The sequence below is a fragment of the Mobula birostris genome, chromosome 10, assembly GCF_030028105.1.
Source record: "Mobula birostris isolate sMobBir1 chromosome 10, sMobBir1.hap1, whole genome shotgun sequence".
Lineage (NCBI taxonomy): Eukaryota > Metazoa > Chordata > Chondrichthyes > Myliobatiformes > Myliobatidae > Mobula > Mobula birostris.
In genome coordinates this window covers 129,540,052-129,566,037 of record NC_092379.1, presented here as the reverse complement: position 1 = coordinate 129,566,037, position 25,986 = coordinate 129,540,052, and the positions used below count along the sequence as shown (strand labels likewise).

General features: G+C 44.6%; 1 protein-coding gene across 1 annotated transcript in view; it reads left to right on the top strand.

Annotated features, from left to right (window-relative positions):
* Positions 1–9,821: 9,821 nt before the first annotated feature.
* ophn1 (oligophrenin 1) overlaps positions 9,822–25,986 on the top strand; it is a 243,209-nt gene continuing 227,044 nt past the window's right edge. The window contains exon 1 of the mRNA XM_072270949.1: positions 9,822–10,374. Within this exon, the coding sequence (XP_072127050.1) occupies positions 10,221–10,374 (154 nt within the window). The 5' untranslated portion in view covers positions 9,822–10,220. The remainder of the gene's footprint in view (positions 10,375–25,986) is intronic.

Below are 25,986 nucleotides of genomic sequence, written 5' to 3'. Positions count from 1 at the left end.
TCAAGTAAGGGAGTAGAGTTAGCTCAGGAAATTATAGACCAATGAGTCTTATTTCAGTGCTTTGTAAGTTGATGGAGAAGATCCTGAGAGGCAGGATTTATGAACATTTGGAGAGGTATAATATGATTAGGAATAGTCAGCATGGCTTTGTCATGGGCAGGTCATGCCTTACAAGCCTGATTGAATTTTTTGAGGATGTGACTATACACATTGATGAAGGAAGAGCAGTAGATGTAGTGTATATGGATTTCAGCAAGGCATTTGATAAGGTACCCCACGCAAGGCTTATTGAGAAAGTAAGGAGGCATGGGATCCAAGGGGACATTGCTTTGTGAATCCAGAACTGGCTTGCCCACAGAAGGCAAAGAGTAGTTGTAGATGGGTCATATTCTCCATGGAGGTCGGTGACCAGTGGTGTGCCTCAGGGATCTGTTCTGGGACCCTTACTCTTCGTGATTTTTATAAATGACCTGGATGAGGAAGTGGAGGGATGGGTTAGTAAGTTTATTGATGACACAAAGGTTGGAGGCGTTGTGGATAGTGTGGAGGGCTGTCAGAGGTTACAGCAGGACATTGATAGGGTGCAAAACTGGGCTGAGAGGTGGCAGATGGAGTTCTACCCAGGTAAGTGTGAAGTGGTTCATTTTGGTAGGTCAAATACGATGGCTGAATATAGTAGTAATGGTAAGACTCTTGGCAGTGTGCAGGATCAGAGAGATCTTGAGGTCTGAGTCCATAACACGCTCAAAGCAGTTGCGCAGGTTGACTCTGTGGTTAAGATGGCATATGGTGTATTGTCCTTCATTAATTGAGGAATTGAATTTAGGAGCCAAGAGGTAATGTTGCAGCTATATAGGACCCTGGTCAGACCCCACTTGGAGCACTGTGCTCAGTTCTGGTTGCCTCACTACAGGAAGGATGTGCAAGCCATAGAAAGGGTGCAGAGGAGATTTACAGGGATGTTGCCTCGTTTGGGGAGCATGCCTATGAAAACAGGTTGAGTGAACTCGGCCTTTTCTCCTTGGAGTGACGGAGGATGAGAGGTGACCTGATAGAGGTGTATAAGATGATGAGAGGCATTGATCATGTGGATAGTCAAAGACTTTTTCCCAGGGCTGAAATGGTTGCCACAAGAGGACAGAGGTTTAAGGTGCTGGGGAGTAGGTACAGAGGAGATGTCAGGGGTAAGTTTTTTACTCAGAGAGTGGTGAGTACGTGGAATGGGCTGCTGGCAATGGTGGTGGAGGCGGATACGATAGGGTCTTTTAAGAGACTTCTGGAAATGTACATGGAGCTTAGTAAAATAGAGGGCTATGGGTAAGCCTAGTAATTTCTAAGGTAGGGACATGTTCGGCAAAACTTTGTGGGCCAAAGGGCCTGTATTGTGCTGTAGGTTTTCTATGTTTCTATGTTTCTAACCCCCTGCTAGGGTCTAGCTATTTCTGAACTTGCCTCCCGTAGGGTCTGAGGGAGTACTTTGTCAGGCCTTGGGGATTAATCCACTATGATGTGCCTCAGGGTAGCAAATGTTTTCTCCTCTGTAATCTGTACAGGGTCCATGAAGTTGATGATGCCACTTTGCCTCATTTCTATAGACTCTGTATTTGTCTTCTGAGTAAATACAGATGAAAAGAATGCAGTTAAGATCTCCCCCATTTGTTTTAGCTCTATGCATGGATGACCATTCTGATCTCCCTGAGGACCAGTTTTATCCCTTGCAATCCTTTTGCTCTTAACATATCTGAGGTGGGGGTATATCTCACACTTAACATAACATGAGGTGGGAGAATGAAGTTATGGACAATGATCCAACATGCAATCGGACCGAAGATTTATATAGCTGCTTTACCATGGAAAATATCCCAATGTATTTCAATGGTCGAGCACTTGTCATTGAAGAGATTTTAAGTGCAAATTAAATGGAACAGTTTTTCATTTATGTTAGTGAGCTTCCGGACATAAATGTTCTGAAATCAATAAATTTAGAAACAAAGGCACTGTCAAGAACGATCCTGGGAATGAAAGGGTTAACATGTGAGGATCATTTGATGGCTGTAAGCATGTACTCACTTGGAGTTTAGAAGAATGAAAGGGGACCTCATTGAAACTTATGGAATGTGGAAAGGCCCCAATCGATTGGACGTGGAGAGGATGTTTCCTATTGTGAGGGAGTATAGGACCAGAGGGCACAGCCTTAGAACAGAGGGACATCCCTCTTGAACAGAGATAAGGAGGAATTTCTTTAGGCAGAGGGGTTGAATCTGTGGAATTCATTGCCACAAATGACTGTGGCGGTCAAGTCATTGGGTATATTTGAAGCAAAGCTTGATAGGTTCTTGATTAGTGAGGGCATCAAAGGTTATGGGGAGAAGGCAGGAGAACGGGTTTGATAGGTCAGTTATGATAGAATAGCAAACCATTTGATGGGACAAATGGCCTAAATCTGCTCCTTTGTCTTATGTTCTTATATCCTTACAGAAATAGTCAGAAGTAAATTCACAAATGGTATGGGCTATTGAAGGGGTGTAGGATGTTAAAAGAATTCCCTTTTTTGATGTTTTTTTCCATCTTCCGCAATTAGTCATGTTTTCCCTGTTTAGCAGGAAGCTGCTCTGAACAATGGATTGGAAGTATTACATTTCCATTGTAAAGTTTGTGTGTGATCCATGCACACTTGTATTATGGATACTTACAGAATGTCAGAATCAAAATCAGAATCAGATTTAATATCACTGACACGTGTGAAATGTATTGATTTGTGGCAATAGTACAGTGCATTATCTAAAAAATACTATAAATTATATTAGGAAATACAGTACAGTGGATTCTGGTTAATTGGGCCATCGGTTAATTGGGGCAGTTGTTTATTTGGGACGACTCTTAAAGAACAAAAATTAGTTGAGAAAATAGATGGGTTTCTCTTCATTTATTTGGGACACTATGATGCTTAATTGAGACAGAAGATAAGTTGCTGAAGTTTCTAACTACTGTCAGTTGTGTGCACTTGTGTGGCCGCTAAACACTAGAGTTTTTAAATAGTCAGTTGCGTGTGTTTATGTTCAAAAAGCAATGATTTTTGTTACTGGTAGTTGGTGAGAAATAAACAGTAAGACAATTCGGAACTGTTTGGCTCACTGCAGTTTCAAGTATTCAGGCTTGGAGACGCCAGAATCAGCCAGAATTGAAAATGAAACGATTTCACTTTCAACAAGTTCAATATTCTGGGGTTCCATTGTTTAAGACATGATAGAGCAGGAGGGATAAAGGAGGAGGGAGTGGCACTACTAGTCAGAAAAAAGTCATGCAGTGCTCCGTCAGGACAGACCGGAGACCTCGAATTGTGAGGTGTTATGGGTGGAACTGAGAAATAAGAAAGATATGACCACATTAATGGGCTATATTACAGACCATCCAACAGTTCTAGAGATTTAGAGAAACAAATTTGTAATGAGAACGCAGACTGTTGCAAGAAACGTGAAGTTGTTATAGTAACTTCCACATATTGACTGGGAATTCCATACTGTAAAAGGACTAGATGGGATAGAGTTTGTCAAGTGTGTTCAGGAAAGTTCCCTTCATCAGTACGTAGAAGTCTTGTATGTGCCTGTCAGAATAAAAGATAAAGATAATAAGTGTGGGGAACTGATTAAGAATATACAGCATGGCTTCCTGCGTGGTAGGTCATGTTTAACCAGTCTTATTGAGTTTTCAAGCAAGTTACCAGGAAAGTGGATGAGGGCAAGGCCATGGATATTGTCTACATGGAACTTGGTAAGGCATTTGACATGGTCCTGCATGGGAGGCTGGTCAAGAAGATTCAGTCGTTCAGCATTCAGGATAAGGAAGTAAACTGGATTAGGCTTTGACTGTAAGGGAGAAGCCAGACAGTGGTAATAGAGCGTTGCCTCTCTTACTGGAGGCCTGTGGCTAGTGGTGTGTTGCAGGGAACTTTGTTGTTTCTCATCTATTTCAACTATCCGGATGGCAATGTGGTTAACTAGATCAGCAAATCTGTGGATGACACCAAGACTGCGGGTATCGTAGACAGTGAGGACAGCTGTCATGGCTTGCAGATTGAATTGCATCGGCTGGAAAAATGGGCTGAAAAATGGCAGATGGATTTTAATGCAGGCAAGTGTGAGGTTTTGCACTTTGGTAGGACCAACCAGGGTAGGTCTTACACAGTGAACGGTAGGGCACCGAGGAGTGTGGTAGAACAAAGGGATCTGGGAATATAAACCCATAATTTGTTTAAAGTGGTGCCACTGGTAGATAGGGTTGTAAAGAAAACTTTTGGCACATTGGCCTTCATACAACAATTTATTAAGTACAGGAAATGGGATGTTTTCTTGAAGTTGTATAAGACATTGGTGAAGCCTACATTGGAATATTGTGTGCAGTATTAGTTACCTACCTACAGGAAAGATGTAAACAAGGTTGAAAGAGTACAGAAAAAAATCACAAGGATTTTGACCTGAGTTATAAGGAAAGATTGAATAGGTTGGGACTGTATTCTTTAGAACGTAGAAGATTGACAGGAGATTTGATAGAGGCCTACAAAATTATAGTCATAGTCATAGTCATAGTCATACTTTATTAATCCCGGGAGAAATTGGTTTTCGTTACAGTTGCTCCATAAATAATAAATAGTAATAGAACCATAAATAGTTAAATGGTAATATGTAAATTATGCCAGTAAATTATGAAATAAGTCCAAGACCAGCCTATTGGTTCAGGATGTCTGACCCTCCAATGGAGGAGTTGTAAAGTTTGATGGCCACAGGCAGGAATGACTTCCTATGACGCTCAGTGCTGCATCTCGGTGGAATGAATCTCTGGCTGAATGTACTCCTGTGCCCACCCAGTACATTATGTAGTGGATGGGAGACATTGTCCAAGATGGCATGCAACTTAGACAGCATCCTCTTTTCAGACACCACCGTGAGAGAGTTCAGTTCCATCCCCACAACATCACTGGCCTTACGAATGAGTTTGTTGATTCTGTTGGTGTCTGCCACCCTCAGCCTGCTGCCCCAGCACACAACAGCAAACATGATAGCACTGGCCACCACAGACTCATAGAATATCCTCAGCATCGTCCGGCAGATGCTAAAGGACCTCAGTCTCCTCAGGAAATAGAGACGGCTCTGGCCCTTCTTGTAGACAGCCTCAGTGTTCTTTGACCAGTCCCGTTTATTGTCAATTTGTATCCCCAGTTATTTGTAATCCTCCACCATGTCCACACTGACCCCCTGGATGGAAACAGGGGTTACCGGTACCTTAGCTCTCCTCAGGTCTACCACCAGCCCCTTAGTCTTTTTCACATTAAGCTGCAGATAACTCTGCTCACACCATGTGACAAAGTTTCCTACCGTAGCCCTGTACTCAGCCTCATCTCCCTTGCTGATGCATCCAACTATGGCAGCGTCATCCAAAAACTTCTGAAGATGACAAGACTTGAAGTAGTAGTTGAAGTCCGAGGTGTAAATGGTGAAGAGAAAGGGAGACAAGACAGTCTCCTATGGAGCCCCAGTGCTGCTGATCATTCTGTCAGACACACAGTGTTGTAAGCACACGTACTGTGGTCTGCCAGTCAGGTAATCAAGAATCCATGATACCAAGGAAGCATCCACCTGCATCGCTGTCAGTTTCTCCCCTAGCAGAGCAGGGCGGATTGTGTTGAATGCACTGCAGAAGTCAAAAAACATGACCCTCACAGTGCTCGCTGGCTTGTCCAGGTGGGCGTAGACACGGTTCAGCAGGAAGACGATGGCATCCTCAACTCTTAGTCGGGGCTGGTAGGTGAACTGGAGGGGATCTAAGTGTGGCCTGACCATAGGCCGGAGCAGCTCCAGAACAAGTCTCTCCAGGGTCTTCATGATGTGGGAGGTCAATGCTACCGGTCTAGTCATTGAGGCCACTGGGGCGCGGCGTCTTCAGCACAGGGACGAGGCAGGATGTCTTCCACAGCACAGGAACCGTCCGGAGCCTCAGGCTCAGGTTGAAGACATGGTGAAGTACTCCACATAGCTGAGGGACACAGGCTTTGAGCATCCTGGTACTGACACCATCCGGTCCTGCAGCCTTGCTTGGGTTGAGTCGTTTCAGCTGTCTTCTCACCTATAGAGCTGTGAAGCCCACCGTGGTGGTTTTGTGTGGGGAAGGGGTATAGTCATGAGAGCAGGGTGGGGGACTGAGGAGGGGTAGGAGGGGAGAGTGGAATATGTGTTGGTTGGGGGCCGACAACAGGGATACTAATCGGGTAAATGCAAGCAGGCTTTTTCCACTGAGGTTGAGTGTGTCTGCAACCAGAAGTCATGGGTTAAGGGTGAAAGGTGAGAAGTTTAAGGGGAACATGAGGGGAAACTTCTTCATTCAGAGGATTGTGAAAGTGTGGAATGAGCTGCTGGCACAAGTGGTACATGTAAGCTCGATTTTAATGTTTAATGGAGGTTTGGATAGGTACATGGGTAGTAAGGGTATGGAAGGCTATGGTCCTGGTGCAGTTTAAATGGTTTTGGCATTGTCTAGCTGGGCCAAAGGGCCGGGTTCTGTGCAGTATTTCTCTATGACTCTGTTAAGATCTACGAAAAATGTGATGGTATCAACAATCATCTTGAATGCTACAATGAAAATGAAGATTTGGATGATGCAATTGTTGAAAGCATTGTACTGGGTGTCTGCACTGACTTTGTTCATTTAGCAGTATCCACAAATTAAATTAGTAGTGCAAAAAAAGAGCAAAAATAGTGAGGTAGTGTTCATGGTCCATTTAGAATTCTAATTTTTTTTAAGCGTATGGTACCAGACATTCAGCCATTCTTGTCTGGCATGTGGTGTCAGGATTAACCGGATCATGTTATGAATGTTCATGACTCAGCCCTTGTATTTGTTACGAGGCCGAGTGGCTAGCTCGACACTCAACCCGGCACAGATGGAAAGCGTGCTCGGGGGTGGCCCGACCTGGATTCGAACTCGGGAACCTTCGCTCCGGAGCCTGGCGCTGATCTCACTGAATTCTAATCGCAGAGGGGAAGAAACTGTTCCTGAAACACTGCGTATCTGTCATCAAGCTTCAGTGCTCTTCTCTGATGGCAGTAAGAGAGCATGTCCTGGGGGATGGTGATCCTTACTGATAGATGACACTTTTTGAGGCATCGCCTTTTGAAGATGTCCTTGATGATTGTATGATTTTTAAGTTTGCAACAATAACAGTATACAAGTGTAAAGCAGAATGAAATAATTGTTACTCCCGTCCCGATGAGGCACAAAAAGAACACAATAATAAAAAACATAATAAATATAAATACTTAAGATAACTTATGTACATAGATTGATTGTATGTCAATAAAGTGACAATTGTCACAGGAGTGTCTGTACATTGTGTGGCCCTGACAGGAAATGATAAAGTAGTGGTGGAGGGATAGGTTAGTAGGTGGAAGTGTAGGTCAGTCTTACTGCTTGGGGAGAGTAACTGCTTTTGAGTCTGGTGGTCCTGGAGTGGATGCTATGTATTGAATTGAATTGACTTTATTTCTTCACATACGTGAGGAGTAAAAATCTTTACATTACGTCTACATCTAAATGTGCAATGTGCAATCAATGTAATTTATAATAATTTATAACAAATAGAACAGTCAGTGTAATATAGGGTACACTCAAAATCAGCGTGAGTTCATCAGTCTGATGGCCTGATGGAAGAAGTTGTCCCAGAGCCTGTTGGTCCTGGCTTTTATGCTGTGGTACCACTTCGCGGATGGCAGCAGATGGAATAGATTGTGGTTAGGATGGCTTGGGTCCCCAATGATCCTATGGGCCACTTTTGCACACCTGTCCTGAATCATGGGAAGTTCACAACTACAGATGTGCTGGGCTGTCTGCACCACTCTCTGCAGAGTCCTGCGATTAGGGAGGGTACAGTTCCCATACCAGGCAGTGATGCAGCCAGTCAGGATGCTCTCAATTGTGCCCTGTAGAAAGTCCTTGGGATTTGGGGGCCCATACCAAACTTCCTCAACCGTCTGAGGTGACAGAGGTGCTGTCGTGCCTTTTTCACCACACAGCTGGTGTGTACAGACCACGTGAGGTCCTCGGTGATATGGGTGCCGAGGAACTTGAAGCTGTTTACTCTCTCAACACCAGATCCATTGATGTCAATTGGGGTTAGCCCGTCTCCATTCCTCCTGTAATCTACAACCAGCTCCTTTGTTTTTGCGACATTGAGGGAGAGGTTGTTTTCTTGACACCACTGTGTCAGAGAGATGACTTCTTCCCTGTAGGCTGCCTCGTTATTGTTTGAGATTAGGCCAATCAATGTAGTGTTGTCGGGCAAATTTAATTAGTAGATTGGAGCTGTGGGTGGCGACACAGTCATGGGTATACAGGGAGTAAAGGAGGGGACTTAGTACGCAGCCCCGAGGGGCTCCTGTATTGAGAGTCAGAGGGGTGGAGGTGAGGGAGCCCACTCTTACCACCTGCTGGCAATCTGACAGGAAGTCTCCTCCCTGATGGGAGTGGGACAACCATCCATGAGCAGGGTGGGTGGGATCCTTGGTGACGTTACCGGCCCTTTTCTGGCACCTTTCTCTATATATGTCCTTTATATGGCAATCTGGTATCAGTGACACGTTGGGCAGTTTTGGGGATCTGCTACAGAGCCTTCCTGTCCGCTGCAATGCAGTTTCCGTACCATGCAGTGGTGCAGCATGTTAGGATGCTCTCCACTGCACATCTGTTGAATGGTGTGAGCACAGATATGCATAGTCCTGCTCTCTTCAGCCTCCTCAGAAAGTACAGACATTGGTGAGCTTTCCTGATTGAGTTCTGGGACCGTGAGTGTTAGCGAGAGACGTGCCTGCCCAGATTTGAAACTGCTTACGGTTTCCACTGCTGTGCTGTCGATGTGAGTAGGAGTGTTGTGAGTTCTCTTGAAGTTGATAACCATCTCCTTTGTCTTGTTGACGCTGAGGAAGAGGTTATTTTCGATCTCTCCCACCTCCTCTCTGCAGACCATCTGATCGGTGTTGGCGATGCCATGACATCGGTGAACTTGACAACGTGGCGACTCAAACATTGGGCCGTGTGGTGGCGTGTGAGCAGAGTGCACAGCAGTGGGATCAGCACCCATGTTGAGGATGGTGGGGAGGGAGGATCAGTTGTCCATCCTGACTGTCCGAGCTCTGTTGGTCAGGAAGTCCAACCCCCAGTTGCACAATGGTGTACTTAGACCCAGGAGAAGGCGTTTCTGCACAAGGTCTATGGGGCTATAGTGTTGAATGCCAGCACTGAAATCCAGGAACAGCATTCTGACATAAGTGCCCTTGTTTTCTAGGCGTGTCAGGGCCAGGAGCATGACAGATGCTGTGGCATCTGTCCTGGAGCGGTTCTGTTGGTAAGCATATTGGTGAGTGTCCATTATTCCTCAAAGAGGCATTCTGACAACACTGATATCTTTGAGTTGAGAAAAGTGGAATGACACAGATCGAAATCCTTTGATCTGAACCTGCAAGAATACTCACTGAAGGAGGCCTGTCCCTTTAAAATACTGTTTGACTCAATTCATTCCGACAGGGCGCTCGGTTTGTTCATTGGATCTGCAACGCTAGTTAAGGAAGTCATACCAAATCTTTTGACTCCATGTTCGGGAATTGAGAAGGATAGACTGCATTTTCCCCAGGTTTGTTGGAAGTTGTATTGAAACTGTTCTACAAATTCAGACAATCTGTCAGACGGCACAGATGAGAAAAGGAGCATCTGATGGCGTTGAACAGCCTGCGCCAGTGCCCTCCCTTTCCTCTCTCCGCCCCTCCCTCTCGCTGTGACGGTGCCCAACGACCGCAGACAGCAGGGCTGTGCAGGCGGAGCGGGGACGGGAGGGCAGTACTGTGGTTGTAACGTCCACGGATCAACTCCCGGCACTGGAGATAACGAACTGCTGGAGAGGGGGCGATCAGAGGAAGGCAGCGACGCGCGGCTGCATCTGTACCGCCGGTGTCCAGAGCAAGGAGAGCAGAGATACATCTGGTAACATTTTGTAACAAGACCATTGTTCACACAGTCCCGACTCCTGGGTTCCCCGGTGACAGAAGCAGAGCGACCTGAGCTGAGCGCGGCCAAGACACAGCGCCGGAGCCGTGTGGGCAGGACGGAGGGAAGCGGCTGCAAACACCGAAGAGCCGGAGGCGTGGGGAGAAACAGTGCGTTTGCACCGCCGATTCATCATGGGGCACCCGCCGCTGGAATTCAGCGACTGCTCCCTGGACAGCCCGGATTTCAGGGAGCGCCTCAAGTCTTACGAGCAGGAGCTGGAGAGGACGAATAAGTTCATTAAGGAAGTGATCAAAGACGGGAACTCACTAATCAATGCCATCCGGAGTGAGTACTTTACGACAGACCGCCTTTAAGGCAGGGTGGGCAGCCTTGGAACTAATTTTATTTTCCGTGACTAGGTGGGAGGGGGCAAACCTTTCTGAATCAAGCAGCGACAGTGTGAAATTGGATTTCTTTCTTGCAATTATGTTAAGAAGGTTATAGAATCAGAATCAGGTTTAATATCATTGACTTACGCCGTGAAATTTGTTGTTTTGCGGCAGCAGTACTTTACAATGCATAATAATAATAGTACTATAAATTACAATAAGAAATGTATGTTAAAAATTAAATGAGTAGTGCAAAAAGAAAGCTAAAAAATACATAGCGAGGCTAATAAATAGGCTGAAATCTATTCGGCCGGATTCAATGCTGCAGATGTATCTGCCGCTCTGAGCTTATTTAACTCTCGTTTTGTGTCTGAGTGGGCAGGATTGTCCTACAGGGCATCTTGTCCAAGTGACATCAATCCTGTGAAGGTTGTCTGTGCCCGATAGTGTCTCTGGCGCTGCCAGCCGCTCATAGCTGCCAGCAGCAACTGGGATGGAGCGGGAGCAACCCTTATGGTGTCGTGGGAATTGTTCACCAAATTCTTGTCACATCGCTGAGTGAATGGGCGTGTAATTTGTTTGTTAGGTGACATTTTGCGACCAGTTTTACACCTATTCGGTAACCTTTTGCTTTTTGTCAATAACGGCGCGTTTGTGGAACAGCTTTTTTACCATATGGTAAACTTCCCCAGTTAGGAAAGCTCCCAGTATCTGTAGAATCTGGGTTAATTAAGGAAACAGGATTTTCAATTGTATTTTGATATCCCAGTTAGGAATCATAGACTTTCAAACAAAAAAAAAGGTATCAGGAGGTGGGAGGATGAATTATACTGGGTACCCTATACACGGTATTCATTTGCAAATATTCTTCCTGAAATCATAAACCACACATCCAGCTTTACTAGAAATATTGACACATGCTTTAATATAAAGCATTCCTTGTTATAGATGTGTTTCAAACATCAATAATGGAGGCACATTTTTGACTTGTGAATATTTGTCACCCTGCATTTCACATTTTGCTGTCAGACCTATTGTCATGGTCCGGTCCGTGAAGTTCACGTTCTGGTTCACAGTCTGGTCCGTGGACTCCAGGTCTTCTGGCTGTCCCTTGTTTCAGTTGGGCTTAATCATAGGCACCTGATGCTTGTGTTGGGGCTGGGAATATAAGTGGCCCTGGGTTCGAGTGTGGTTGCTGATTTGTCTCGTCAGTATCCTGTCTTTGCTTCTGTGGGGTAAGTCAGGCTGTCTTTGCCATTACCCTGAGGCTGGACTGTTCCCTTTCCTTCCCCTTCCTTCTGGAGCCTTGCCCTGCAGCCTTGTCAAGTTCTAATACTGGAGTGAGACCAGAGCCTTGCTGTGTCAAGATAAGGAACTGTCTATTGTTGAGTTGGAACTGTCTCTGTGTCCATGCCTTCGCTAGGTAGGTCTGGCCGTTTGCCGCTACCTAGTGTTGGGAACCATCTCGTCATGTTCAGCATTCTGTGTAGAGCCACGGCCCCAAGTCCTGTTTCCAAGGAGAGGTCCTGGCTCTGTGTTCCATGTCCCTGTGTTCCTGCCTCTCAAGCCCAAGGCTCTGTGTTCCCGTGCTGTAGACCAAGGCTGTGTGTTCCTGTCCTCCCCAAGACCAAGGCTCTGTGTTCTGCGTTCCTGTCGTCCCAAGTCCAAGGCTCGGCTGTTCCTGAGTACCAGGTCAAGGCATCGTGTTCTCGGCCTGTCCTTGTGCCTCGTCCTGTGCTGGAGTTCCCTCGTCTTGCTCAGGAGTCTCTTGTTCTGTCCTGTAGCCTCACCTAGTCCCGTCTCCCAAGACCACGTCATGTCTTTGCCTAGTTCCAGAGTCCAAGCCCGAGTCAAGACCCAGGTTCTGGGTCCTTGTCCAGTCTCTGGCTCGGAGTCCAAGCCCAGGCTCCAAGTTCCCAGTTCCTTGTCCTGGTCCCGCTTACCTAGCCAATGTCCTAGTCCAAGTCTGTATTCTTGTCCCAGTTCTCTAGTCAAGTCGTGTTCCTAGTACTTCGGTGTCTGTGTCTTGCATTTGAGTCCGCCTCCTAGTGCCCCACCATATGACAGAATGACCCAGCCATTCATGGGCCCGGCAACACAGACACTGTCGTCTAACTCTCGTCATCCTGGGTTCCCTCCTGATTGTATACCCCCCCCCCGCCCGCCCGAGTCATCCTTAGTCCTGGAGAGCCTGTTCAGTCGCCCAGAGGCTCCCATAGAGGTGGGGGGTGGGTACTGTCATGGTCCGGTCCGTGAAGTCCGCGTTCTCGTTCACGGTCCGGTCCATGGACTCCGGACTCTGGGTCTTCCGGCTGTCCCTTGTTTCAGTTGGGCTTATTCATAGGCACCTGATACTGGTCTTGGGGCTGGGAATATAAGTGGCCTGGGTTTGAGTGTGGTTGCTGGTTCGTCTCATCAGTATCCCGTCCTTGCCTCTGTGGGGTAAGTCAGGCCGTCTTTGCCATTACCCTGAGGCTGGACTGTTCCCTTTCCTTCCCCTTCCTTCTGGAGCTTTGCCCCGCAACCTGTGTGTGGAGCCTTGCCCTGCAGCCTTGTCAAGTTCTACCACTGGAGCGAGACCAGAGCCTTGCTGTGTCAAGATAAGGAACTGTCTGTCTTTGAGTTGGAACTGTCTCTGTGTCCACGCCTTCGCTAGGTAGGTCTGGCCGTTTGCCGCTACCTAGTGTTGGGAACCGTCTCGTCATGTTCAGTATTCTGTGTAGAGCCCCGGCCCCAAGTCCTGTTCCCAAGGAGGTGTCCTGGCTCTGTGTTCCGTGTACAAGTCCCAGCCCAAAGTCCTCTTCCCGAGGGGCCCCGGCTCTGTGTTCCATGCCCCTGTGTTTCCGTCTCTCAAGCCCAAGGCTCCGTGTTCCCATGCTCTAGACCAAGGCTGTGTGTTCCTGTCCTCCCTAAGACCAAGGCTCTGTGATCTGCGTTCCTGTCATCCCAAGTCCAAGGTTCTGAGGTTCCTGCCATCTTAAGTCCAAGGCTCGGCTGTTCCTGAGTACCAAGTGGAGGCTTTGTGTTCTCGGCCTGTCCTTGTGCCTCATCCTGTACTGGAGATCCCTTGACTTGCCCAGGAGTTTCTAGTTCTGTCCTGTAGCCTCGCCTAGTCCTGTCTCCCAAGACCACGTCATGTCTTCGCCTAGTTCCGGAGTCTGAGCCTGAGTCAAGACCCAAACCTCGTCACGTCCTCGCCTCAAGGAACCCAAGCCATGGCCAGTCCTGTAGCCACGTCATGTCCTCGCCTAGTTCCGGGGTCAGAGCCTGAGTCAAGACCTAGGTTCTGGGTCCTTGTCCAGTCTCTGGCTCGGAGTCCAAGCCCAGGCTCCTAGTTCCTAGTTCCTTGTCCTGGTCCCACTTACCTAGCTAATGTCCTAGCCCAAGTCTGCGTTCTTGTCCCAGCTCTCTAGTCAAGTCCTGTTCCTAGTACTTCAGTGTCTCTGTCTTGCATTTGGGACCGGTCCCAGTGTCGCTCCCATATGACACCTATTGGATGTTGCGAATGTCTCTTTTTCTGATTTGTGGTAACTGCAGTTATTTCTTTTTCTGCCTAATTTGCGCATCCTTTTTTAAAAAACAAAAATAAATTATTTTTCATGACTTAGAATCCATAGCCCTCTGGGAGATAAATTTCCTTTTTTCCTGCAGTATTTTGTTTAAGCGAAAATATGCAAGTTGTAGATGATTCTTGGAGTAGGTTAAAAGGTCAGTACAACAGTGTGGGCCGAATGACCTGTACATTGCTGTAGTGTTCTATGATTCTCATCTGGAAGGTACTCTGCACAATTCTGATTTTGTTATTGATTTCCTGCTTGAATCTCTGTTTTTTTTTGTTTACATCTTGAATCTATTATTACCTTGGGGTTTTATTTTTGCTGCTTATTGGTGGGGTTACCACAAGTTGCTCCTCATCCACAGGATGTGAAAATTAGCTTGCAGCTTTTGATAAGTTGCATCATGTTGCCCGCTGCTCGAAAGGAGTTTGTGCAGCCTGTCAGTGCCGGTCGAAGTTCATTTGTTGCTGCAGTTATAGATGATGGAAATTTTTAATCCTTTTTGCTGTGCAATCCTATTCATTATATTGCTGGTTCTTGAGTAAAATCAAATGGCAAAGGTGGCATCCATCGTGAAGGACCTCCATCACTATGTCATGCTCTCTTTTCATTGCTACCATCAGGGAGGAGGTATAGGAGCCTGAAGACACACACTCAATGTTTTAAGAACAGCTTTTTCCTCTCTGCCATCAGATTTCTGAATGAATAATGAACACTATCTCACCATTTTTGCACTCTTTTTGCACTACTCATTTAATTTGTATATGTGTATATTAGTGTAATTTATAGTTTTTATGTATTGCAATGAACTACTGCTGCAAAACAACAAATTTCACGACATGTCAGTGATATTAAACCTGATTGTAAGACGGTAGGTGCAAAGAAAGAAATGGTTGATCTTTCTGACATCCGTCCATTTGATGTAGCAAATGATGAGAATTTAGTGTTTAATCTGCTCCATAGTGAAGAAGCCAAATGCTTTGCAGTCTGACTAAGGTAGTGTCCACCTGCCTCTCACTTTAATTCTCCAAACAACTCTTGCCTTTGCCTTGTAGGGTGTTCTGCCGAAACTGGAGGTAAGCACAATGAACAGCGTCATATTTCTTGACAAATCATGCTGGGTTTGGTTCATTATTATTGTCATGGACAATACAGTGAAAAGTTTGCCTTGCACCTTGTTCTTTCAGATTGGTATTTCTAACCTGCAAGATTTCATTGAGCTCAGTGACATTCTCAGCTGGTCTATTTCAAAATGGGGCTGTTCTTTTGAAAGGTTCACAATCTATAACATTAACTGTGTCTCTGTTTACAAATACAACTTGATCTGCTCAGTATTTACTTTTTCCTTCAGATTTCTGGTATCTCCAGCTAGTATCTTAAAACCCAGTATTACTTGTTCTGTCTGTCTCTTATTTCATCCATTCACAAATGACAGATCTTTTGTGATAAGTGAACTTTCACTGCCTGCGCTCAGTGAGTGCAAAGAGCCTCCCTTAATCTCTACTTCTCTGGAAATATCAGAATTAGGTTTATTATCAGTCACTATGTCATGATAATATGGCAGCATTGGTGTAGTTTTATGGCAGCATTACAGCGCAAGGCGTAAAATATATTTTAGAAGTATATAAGTGGTGTATTAAGAGCAAAAATAGTGAGATAGTTGTAATAGGTTCACGAACCATTCAGAAATCTGAAGGCAGAGGGAAAGATTCAAATACATTTATTATCAAAGCATGTGTAAATTATACAATCTTGAGATTTTGCTTACGGCATTCACAAAGCAAGAAACCTGAAAGAACTGTATTTAAAGAAAAGGAAAGACCAACACCCAATCAACAGCAAAAGGAAAAAAAAACACAGATTATCCAAGCAATAAAGTTGCTAAAACTTTGTCTGTTTTCAGAATCCTTTACCTATTTCCTGATGGTGGTAATGAGAAGAGGGCACGCCCTGGGTAACAGGGGTATTAAATGATGTTTCTTTCTTGAGGCATTGCCTTTTGAAGATGTCCTTGATGCTCGGGAGGCTAAGTGCCCATGATGAAGCTGCCTGAGTCTATTTAAACGTTCTTTGTCGTGTGACCTTTTTGCTGGTTTGGGTTTGTGCTCCAGCATCTGCTAAACTTATTCTCAACATGTGAATGTAGGAAAGGGAAGTTTTAAAGAAAATCTTTCCCCTTGTTATTTCAGAATTCTAGATGTTACCTTTCATTCTGCTTTAGCCAGTGGATCTGCTTTGATCATTTCTGGACCAGTTATTTCTCATTGAGTTGTAATGGCTTTTATCCTGCTGAAAAAGATTGAGGTTTCCCACATTAAATCAGAGTAATTTATTTACTCATTCAGAAGTACTTTGAAATGATTGAATTGTTTCAACACTCACAGGACTCTTGTAAGATTATCGCAGTCTTTAAGCTGACATTGTAGACGATAATCAGTTGCTTCCTTACTTGCAGATGATCCTTTATGGCTTCAGAACTGTTGGTCTCCAATGCAGCAAGGCAAAAGTTCTTCAAGTTAGACATTTTATTGTAACTGCTTCTCTCCCGAGGAGGAAGAATATCAGATGTTGCAAATGATGTGTGTGAACAGAATGAGGACTTAAGCTGAGAATGAAGGGCTTGCATTTGCATCGTGACCTGTCCCCAACCTCCCATAAGGGGCAAGAAAAAAATATCTCTCACACACAGACACACACACACTTCCTTGCAGGCATTCAGTGTAGAACAAAGAAATGCAGTAGAATCTGTGAAAATGTACGCACAAAGATTGACAGACAAACAAAATGCAAAAGAAGACAAATTTTGCAAATAAATAAATACTGAGAACATGGGTTGTAAGGTCCTTGAGGTGAGTGAAGTTATCCACGCTGGTTCAGGATCTTGATGTCAAAGGGTAATAATTGTTCCTGAACCTAGTGATGTGGGACCTAAGGCTCCTATACCACCTCCTTGATGGCAGCAGTGAGAAGAGACCATGTCCAAGATAGTGGAGATCCTTGATGATGAATACTGCTTTCTTGTGGCAGTGCTACAAAATGGGGTTGATGTTGTCTTGCAGGAAACATTGCAACCAGTTCGTACAGATGATGGTGTGGAAATAATCGGAAAATCAGTTTTTAGTAATGCTGACAAAGGGTTAAATATTAGAAAGCTGGGTGGGGTTGGTGGGTCTTCCTTTTTTTCAAAAAAAAATTTCTATGGGGTCTTTGTATTCATCCAAGAGTAGATCTGAGGTGTCTCATCTGAAAGTTGGCAACTTTGCAGAGCAGCAGCCCCTCAATACTCTGCCAGTGTGTTGGGATAAATCTTAGTGCTCAAGTCTCAATTGGAAGTTGGTGATTCAAAAGTTGGGGTTGCAATCAGCTGACCTATGAGAATAAATGGAAATAGTTTTTTTTACATTGGTCATGTTTTAATTTTGATAAAGAAGGAATAGGAATTGGTTAAATGAGCTATTGAATTTGTTTGATCATTGACTATGATTGTGATCAATCTGTCTACCTTTCCATTACCAGCTGTCAAACTGAATTGGCTTCAGAAGTAGAGAACCAGTACCAATAATCTTAACAATGTGGGACATTATCTGCCAAAAGGACAAATCCAAAGCAGTTAATAACTGTTCTGAAGTATTCAAAATATTGGAAAATGGCTCTGGCAGTGCCGTTAAGCAGCGCTTATTCACCAATTATATACTTGTTCAAATTAAGCTCTGGCTACTTGGCAGTGCTGGGAGCTACTTGGTCTAGGACTCACTATAGTTGTGTAATTAACAATGAATGTATTTGACATTGGGGCAATAGTTGACAATGTTTGGCATCAAGGATCCTTGGTGAAATTGGTGCCAGCAGGAATTGAAGGGAAACCTCTCCACTGGCTGGCATTATATCTTGCAAAAACGAAGATGGTTGTGATTGTTGGAAGTAATTTGTCTCAAGCCCCAAAGCCATAACGCAAGCGTTTCTAGGGGCACGAGTGTAGGAATGGCTATCTTTAATTACTGCTTCTAGTGGCCTTGCTTGCATTATAAGAGTCAAAAGTGGAGGTGATTGATGATTGTTAAGTTCTGCTTACAACTGCTCAGAAAATGAAATGCTTAACAACTGATAAATGTCTATTAACATGAGTGCCAGGGAATGACCACCTCCAAATGAAGAGTGTCTAGCTGCTTATCTTTTCAATGCCACCAATATCATTGTGTTTCCATCACAATTCTTCCTTTTTTTTGCTCATTAATACCCTTGGAGATGCCATTGAATCAGGTTTATTATCACTAACACATGTCATGAGATGTGTTATGTGGCAGCAGTACTGTGCAATACATTAAAAATCACTAAGAAGTAAAATATAAAAATAAATAGTGCAAAAAGAGATCAAAATAATGAGGTACTCGGAGTTTTGATGGTGGAGGGAAGAAGCTGTTTCTTAAATATTGATTGTGCATCTTCAACTTACTGTACCTCCTCCCCCTGGAAGGTAGCAACAAGCACTGTCACAGAAAAGCAATATCTATCGTCAAGAGCCCTCTCCTTTCAGGCCATGCTTTCTCCTTGTTGCTGCCATCAGGCAGGAGATACAGGAGCCTTGGGTCCCACTTCACCAGGTTCAGGAACAATTATTATCCCTCCTGAGCCAGACTGGATAACTTCACTCACCCCAGCACTGAACTGATTCTACAAACTGTGGACTCATTTTCAAGGACTCCACAACTTGCGTTCTCAATACTTATTATTATTATTATAATAATTTTGTTTTTACTTTTTGTATTTGCACAATTTCTTGTCTTTGTCTTTGCAGTTTCTCATTGATTCAATTGTGGTTATTTGTATTTACTGTGAAGAAAATGAATCTCAGTGTAGTGTATGGTGACTCACTGTACATGGACTCTGATAATAAATGTCCTTTGAAGAGTGCATGTCCTGGGTGGCGAAGGTCCTAGATGATGGATGCTGTGTCCTTGAGACATTGCCCTTTGAAGGTGTGCTCGATAGTAGGGAGGATAATACCAGTGATGGAGCTGGCTGAGTTTACAATCCTCTGCAGCTTTTTCTGACCAAATAACTCAACTGGATCAACCATACAGATATCCTACAGCAAGCGGCTCCCATCTGGACATCTCCACCCTCCAGCCAATTACGAGACACTCTTCAGGAATGGCATGGAGCATTCTCCACTTGTCTGCTTGAATGCAGATCGAATGACCGTTGAAGCTTTCTGTCAGAATGAGGTTTATTATCACTGAAATATGTCGTGAAATTTGTGGTTCTGGGCAGCAGTACAGAGCAATACATTTAAAAAAAAATTGTAGAACTAAAAACTAGAGGGCATCGATTTAAGGTGAGATGTGAATGATTTAAAAGGGACCCGAGGGGGGTGACTTCCTCATGCAGAGAGTGATGCGTGAGCTGACAGAGAAGGTAGTTGAGGCAGGTCCAATAAAAACATTTGGAAGATGTTTGGGCAAGTATGTGGACATGAAGGGATTTGGGCCAAACATGGGCAAATGTGGCTAGACTGAGACCAGTTTCATGGGTTGGCATGGACAAGCTGGCTTGAAGAGCCTGTTCTTATGCTGTATTCTCTATCTATCTGCCCATTACGCTGCTAGTGTTTAGGGCAGCAATGAGGGTCCTCCACCTGTCTTTCTTAGTCCATCTCCCCTCCGGGTCCTCATTTCTGCCTCTATGTTACGGCACCAAGTTGTCTTTGGTCTCCAGAGTTTCCTCTGCCCTTCAGGGGACCAATACACTGCTGCCTTGATGGAGTTGGCCTCTCTTTTCATCACATGCCCAATCTACCTCCAGCGTTTCCTCATGATGACTATAGCCATACCCTCTTGATGACACTGAAGGAGTAGGGCGCGGTTGGAGATCTTTCTTGACCAGAAAATGCACAGGATCTTCTGGAGGCTCATGATGTGGAGTGACAACAGCCTGGCAAGGTTGCTGCCATCAATATGCCAGTATTCTGACCTGTACAAGAGTGTAGACACTACACAACTCTGGTATAGCTTCAGCTTGGTGTGGATGCTATACGATGCTGTATTATTCTATGAAAAATTAAAATAAATAAATAGTCCAAAAGAAGAATAGTGAGGTTGTGTTAGGAGTTAATGAACCCTTCAGAAATTGGATGGCAGAAGCTGTTCCTAAAGCGTTGAGTTTGGGTCTTTAGCCTCCTTATTGCCTCCTGATGGTAATAATGGGAAGGGGGCATGCCCTGGATGGTGAGGGTCATTAATGACAAATGCCACCTTCTTCAGGCATTGCCTTTTGAAGTTGTCCTCAATGGCGGTGAGGCTAGTGTCCGTGATGGTGTCGACAGTCAACAACCCTCTGCAGCCTCTGATCTCGTGTGTTGAAGCCTCCATTCCAGACAGTGATGCAACCAGTCAGAAGGTTCTCCACGGAGCATCTGCAGAAATGTTCTCATTCTGGTTAAAGCCTGCTTGCTAACAACCTGATTTTTCACTTCCTCTGTTATTGGTGTGCCGTGGTCGCAGTTTGTGTTCCATTTACAAGATTCAGTAACGTTACACAGTAAAATTGCTAAACTCATCTCTTTTCAAGGAGGCAGAAGAGACGTGGGTGTATGAGAATGTCAACTTGACAAGACCTAGAAGTTGTACGCTATCTTGACCAGAAATAAGTTGCCTTGCACTTGTTTTCACTGAGTCTCAAAAAGGCAATTTCCTACCCAACAACAAGGGAAGTTCCCTTGCATCAGACAGAAAGTGGATACAAGTTTAAAGTGGAAGTCAGCTACTTCCTTGAGCCAATTTTGTGCTGTGCTGGGAAACAAACATCTCAAAGGATCTATCCTGGGTTCAATATATTGATGCAGTCACAAAGAAAGCATGCCAGTGGTTATATTTCTTGGGAGTTTGAGTGTGCCACCAAGGACTCCAGCAAATTTCTCAGATGTGCGGTGAAGAGTATTCTGAGTGGCTGCAACGCTGCTTGGTTTGGAGGCTCCAGTGCACAGGATGGAACAAGGCTGCAGAGCATTGTCGATTCAGTCAGCTTCATCGTGCGCACAAGCTTCTCCATCATTGAGGACATCTTCAAGAAGATAGCATGCATCATTAAGGTCCGTCACCACCTTGAACGTGCCATCTTTCATTACTACCATCATCGAGGAGGTGCAGGAGTGAAGACCCACAGTGTATTTTTGGAACAGCTTATTCCCTGCTGTCATCAGATTTCAGAATGGCCCGTGAACACTGCTTCACAATTCCTCTTTTGCATTATTTTATTTTTTACTGTAACTTGTAATTTTATGTTTTGTACTGTGCTGCAAAACAGCAAATTTTAACACGTCAGTGATAATAAACCTGATTCTAATTTTTAAAAAATTCAGAAAATAATCTTTTTTTGTTCTTTTGGTACATCCCTGTTGGTGTTTTACTGAGGGAATAACTCAATAAGTATGTAATCAATGTTATAGGATTATCTTAATCACTAATTACATTATCTACAAAGGTAAGTACAGAGAATTATCAGTAGGTCAGTCAGTTTTGGCAGAAGGAGAGAAGTTGAGAGGGTTTCAGGTTAATGATCTTTCTAACGTGTCCCCAGTATGATGTAGTTGAACATATCTTGAGGTTGAAGAAAAGTTGCAAGGATGGACAGCACAGAGGAATGTGATTGGCTGGAGAGATTGAATGACAAGGTGATGGAGGGTGAATGTTTGTTCAATGCAGGAGTGAAATGGGAAGGTGCAGTGGGTGAGGGAGGGAGGGAGGCTTGCTGGGCCCCTCTTCCCCTGTTCAAGGAAGGAGTGCCTTCAGGCCATCCTGGTGTGGCTGGAGGTGTAGGGATTGGATCTCCATAGTGAAAATAAGCCAGTTTTGAATCAGAAAACAAGATGGTGAGGGTGTTGGAGGTGTAATAGATGTAGGGTAAGTGGGGAAGAAATGGATACAAGGGAGAGAGAATTGAATTAATGTAGGAAGAATTTTCTGTGGGACAAGGACAGTGTGACATTCTGGTCGATCTGTTGAGTTACCTGGTCAGTACAATAACGTAAGAACATAAGAAATAGGAACAGGAGTAGGCCATCTGGCCCATGGAGTCTGCTCCATCATTCAGTAATATCATGGCTGATCTGGCCATGGACTCATCTCCACCTACCTGCCTTTTCCCCATAACCCTTAATTCCCCTACTATGCAAAAATCTATCCAACCTTATCTTAAATATATTTATTTACCGAGGTAGCCAATGATCACAGATGCAGAAGTGGCAGAATGTTACTTTTCAAGGCTCTTTTAAATCATTCATATCTCACCTTAATCCTGTACACTCTAGTTTTTAGTTCTACAGTACTTTTTTAATGCTTTGTAGCAGTACTACAGTGTAATACAACAAATTTCGTGACGTATGTATGGAACTGATTCTGAGGAAAAGCTTCAAGGGTCGTTGGATCTGCACTCAAGCAAGTGGAGAATGTTCCAAGCCATTCCTGAAGCGTGTCTCGCAGATATTGAAGGCTTGAGATGCCCAGGGTGAGGCCTTTGCTGTAAGATGTGTGTCATTGATCCAGTTGAGCTATTTGGTCAGTACAATATCTTTCCAATAATCGCAGGCATCAGCTATACAAGTTACAGGATGTTGCTGTTGACATTAGCATGTCTGGGGTTAGAAAGTGAAGCCGGTAAGTCATGGCTCCCACCCCTGGCTCTGGTCCATTGTTACATTCTGAAAGCAGGGTAAAGAAACTGAACACAGAATGTAGTTGGTGTCACAGCCAGTGGATACTTGTCACGTAAACAGAATGCCATCTAATCCTCTGGCCCTTCTTTCTCTTCATATAAAGTATTTGACTAAATACTTTTCCACAAAGACAAAGCCCCTTTAATAGACATTGACAGGCTGGTGACCTGGGAGCATGCCTGAAACCTCCCACATAAGTGCTCCACAAAGATGTTCTGTACCAGTGATTAGAAGCACAATGAACCGAGATGAGATGGGAGTGGGCTAAGATAAAGGCACACAGACTTCCACATTCTTAGTGCTTGTTTCAGAAGCCCATGGCAACTACTGTATCAGACAGTCCATTATATCAGCAGTCACATGAACTGAAGTATAAACTGATTTAGTGTGGAGGCAAGTTTTCTTCCCAACAGAACATTGAGTTGTCTCAGGTTTGTAAAGAGGAACTTTGCTGGGACCTTTTATTAAGTTCTGGGGTTGAACAAGAAGAACTGCCAGAGGCTGTGACTCTTCAGAGAATCTATCCTCTCACTTAAAAAGTGCACTTTAATTATGTAACTTCATTAATATTTGAATAAAGCTCAGTTCAGTCCAAGTTTCCATGCTGGGTCAGCAAGTTAACGGTACGAATAGATTAATGATGGATGTGGAAGTTGCAGTACAGAAATAGGTTGCTTAACTCTTTAAGTGAGCAAGTAACTTAACTGCCCTTGTTCCTGAATTGTTTTCCTTTACCATCTCTCTCTACTGCCCATTCTGCCTTTGGTGTTTATGGCAACAATGAAGGTCCTCCATCTCTACTGGTGTTTAGGGTTCCTTCGTGTCAGTAGCTCAGTTTTCACTACTGTCAGTCGTGCAAGTTTCAGGTGGAGATTCAGGAATTCCATCATACTTGGATGGATAAGGATTCCTCGTTGCAGTTTCTGTAACAGTTTTGTTAGCTCTGAGCAGTATTCCTGAGCCTGGAGGATCAGTGGACTGCTCTTAGCCTGTCCTCCACCATTTGACCTGTTTGCCATGTGTGACCCTACCAAGAGCCAAAGCATAAAGCCCTGACTCCAGCCAACGTAGCTCTCCAGGTCATTGAGGCACGCAAGCCTCCAAATCCTACGACAAGGTTGTGGTCCTCTTGGAGGTTCCTTTTAACATCCTTCTGCCGATCGAGGTGAACGGTGATCTATTTCTGAGTTAACTACTCGCTCTTTCTGTATCACATTCTGATGCTGGTCATCTTGTCCCAGGCTAAAGTCTCTGTATCTTGCGTTTCATCCAATTTGTCAGTCTGTGCTCTGTCTACTGTGGCTGCACTACTTGTTAATGTGCTGCCTTATGTTCTCACTTCTGTCTGAAAATCCCTCATTCAAAAGTTCAAAGTAAATCTATCATCCGAGTATGTACAGTATATCTTACCATTTACTACCTTGAGATTCATCTTCTTGTAGGCATGTACCGGGGGAGAAAGAAAACAATAGAATTTTAGGAAAACCGATAAAAAGACTGGCAAACACCAATATGCAAAACAAAACATTTTGCAAATACAAATAACTCTAGGAACATGAAATGTAAAGAGTCCTCGAAAGTGGATCTGTAGCTCATAGAATCAGGTCAAAGTAGTGGTGAATGTGTTGGCGGGTGGCCAAGTGGTTAAGGTGTCAGTCTAGTGATCTGAAGGTCGCTAGTTCGAGCCTCAGCTGAGGCAGTGTGTTGTGTCCTTGGGGGTCCTTGATGATGGATGCTGCTTTCGTGTGGCAGTGTTCCTTGTCGATGTCTCCAAGGCACTTAATCACACATTGCTCTGTGACAACACCGGTGCCAAGCTGTATCGGCCCTAGTGCCCTTCCCTTGGACAACATCAGTGTTGTGGAGAGGGGAGACGCAGCATGGACAACTGCCGGTCTTCCACACAACTTCCTGAACCTGGCAGTGTGAGATGCAAGGTTTCTGTGCCGCCTTCCTGATGGCAGCAGCAAGAAGAGAGCACGGCCTGGATGGTGGGGGTCCCTGATGATGGATGCTGCTTTCTTGTGGCAGTGTTCCTTGTCGATGTCTTCAATGATGGGGAGGGCTTTTCTGGGGCCTATCAACTACTTTAAGTAGGCTTTTCTGCTCAGGGGCATTGGTGTTTCCATACCAGACTCTAACCAGTCGGTATACTCTCCACCGCGCATTTAACTGCAGGGCTCTGCAGAGAGTGGTGCAGACAGCCCAGGGCATCTATAGTTGTGAACTTCCCATGATTCAGTACATTACAAAGACAGGTGTGAGAAAAGGGCCTGAAGAATCATTGGGGACCCGAGTCACCCCAACCACAATCTATTTCAACTGCTACTATCCGGGAAATAGTACCACAGCATATACAGTAAGCCAGAACCAACAGGCTCCGGGACAGCTTCTTCCACCAGGCCATCAGACTGATTAACTCACGCTGATTTGAGTGCATTTCTATGTTACATTGACTCTTCTATTTATTATAAGTTACTGTGATTGCACTTTGCACACTTAGATGAAGACATAGCATAAAGATTTTTACGGCTCATGTACATGAAGGATGGAATAAATAAATTCAATTCAAGTTTGTCGAAGTTTTAGGTGACATGCCAAAACTGTGCGAACTTCTCAGAAAGTAGAGATGCTGCCGTACCTTCTTTGTAATGGCACTTGCATGCTAGTCCCAGGACAGATTCACTGAAATGTTAATGCCAAGGAATGTAAGGTTACTGACCTTCTCTACCTCTGATCTCCTGTTGAGAACCAGCTCAGCAATCTCCAATTTCCTCCACCTATAATCAATAATCAGGTCTTTGGGTTTGCTACGTTGAACAAAGCTGGTTGGTGACGTGGTGGCATCTGCACCAGACTTCGGAGCGAGTGGTCCAGCTCCTTGCATGCTTTCCATCCGTGCTGGCTGGGTTGAATGTCAAGCACGTTGAACCTTGTTGTAAAAAAAACCAGACAGATGCTAAAGACACTGCACATCGGGTGGCAACCTTGCAGAGAGGAACAACAAACCTTGAGTGAGAGAATGCCGCTGAGGCACCACTCAACCAGATTTTCAATTTCCCTCCTACATGCTGATTTTGTCAGCAAACTTGAATGTGGCAGTAAATGCAGAGCAGGGGGCTAGGCACACAGCCTTGTGGTGTAACTGTGCTTATGGTGATGCTGCAGGAGATGTTGTTACCGATCAGAATTGACTCAGGTCTGCAAGTGAGGAAATCAAGGATTGAGATGCCCAAGGAGCTTATTGATCAGCATTATTGGTTAGCGTTACCATGCTGCCCCACTCAATCACTGGTGGCTG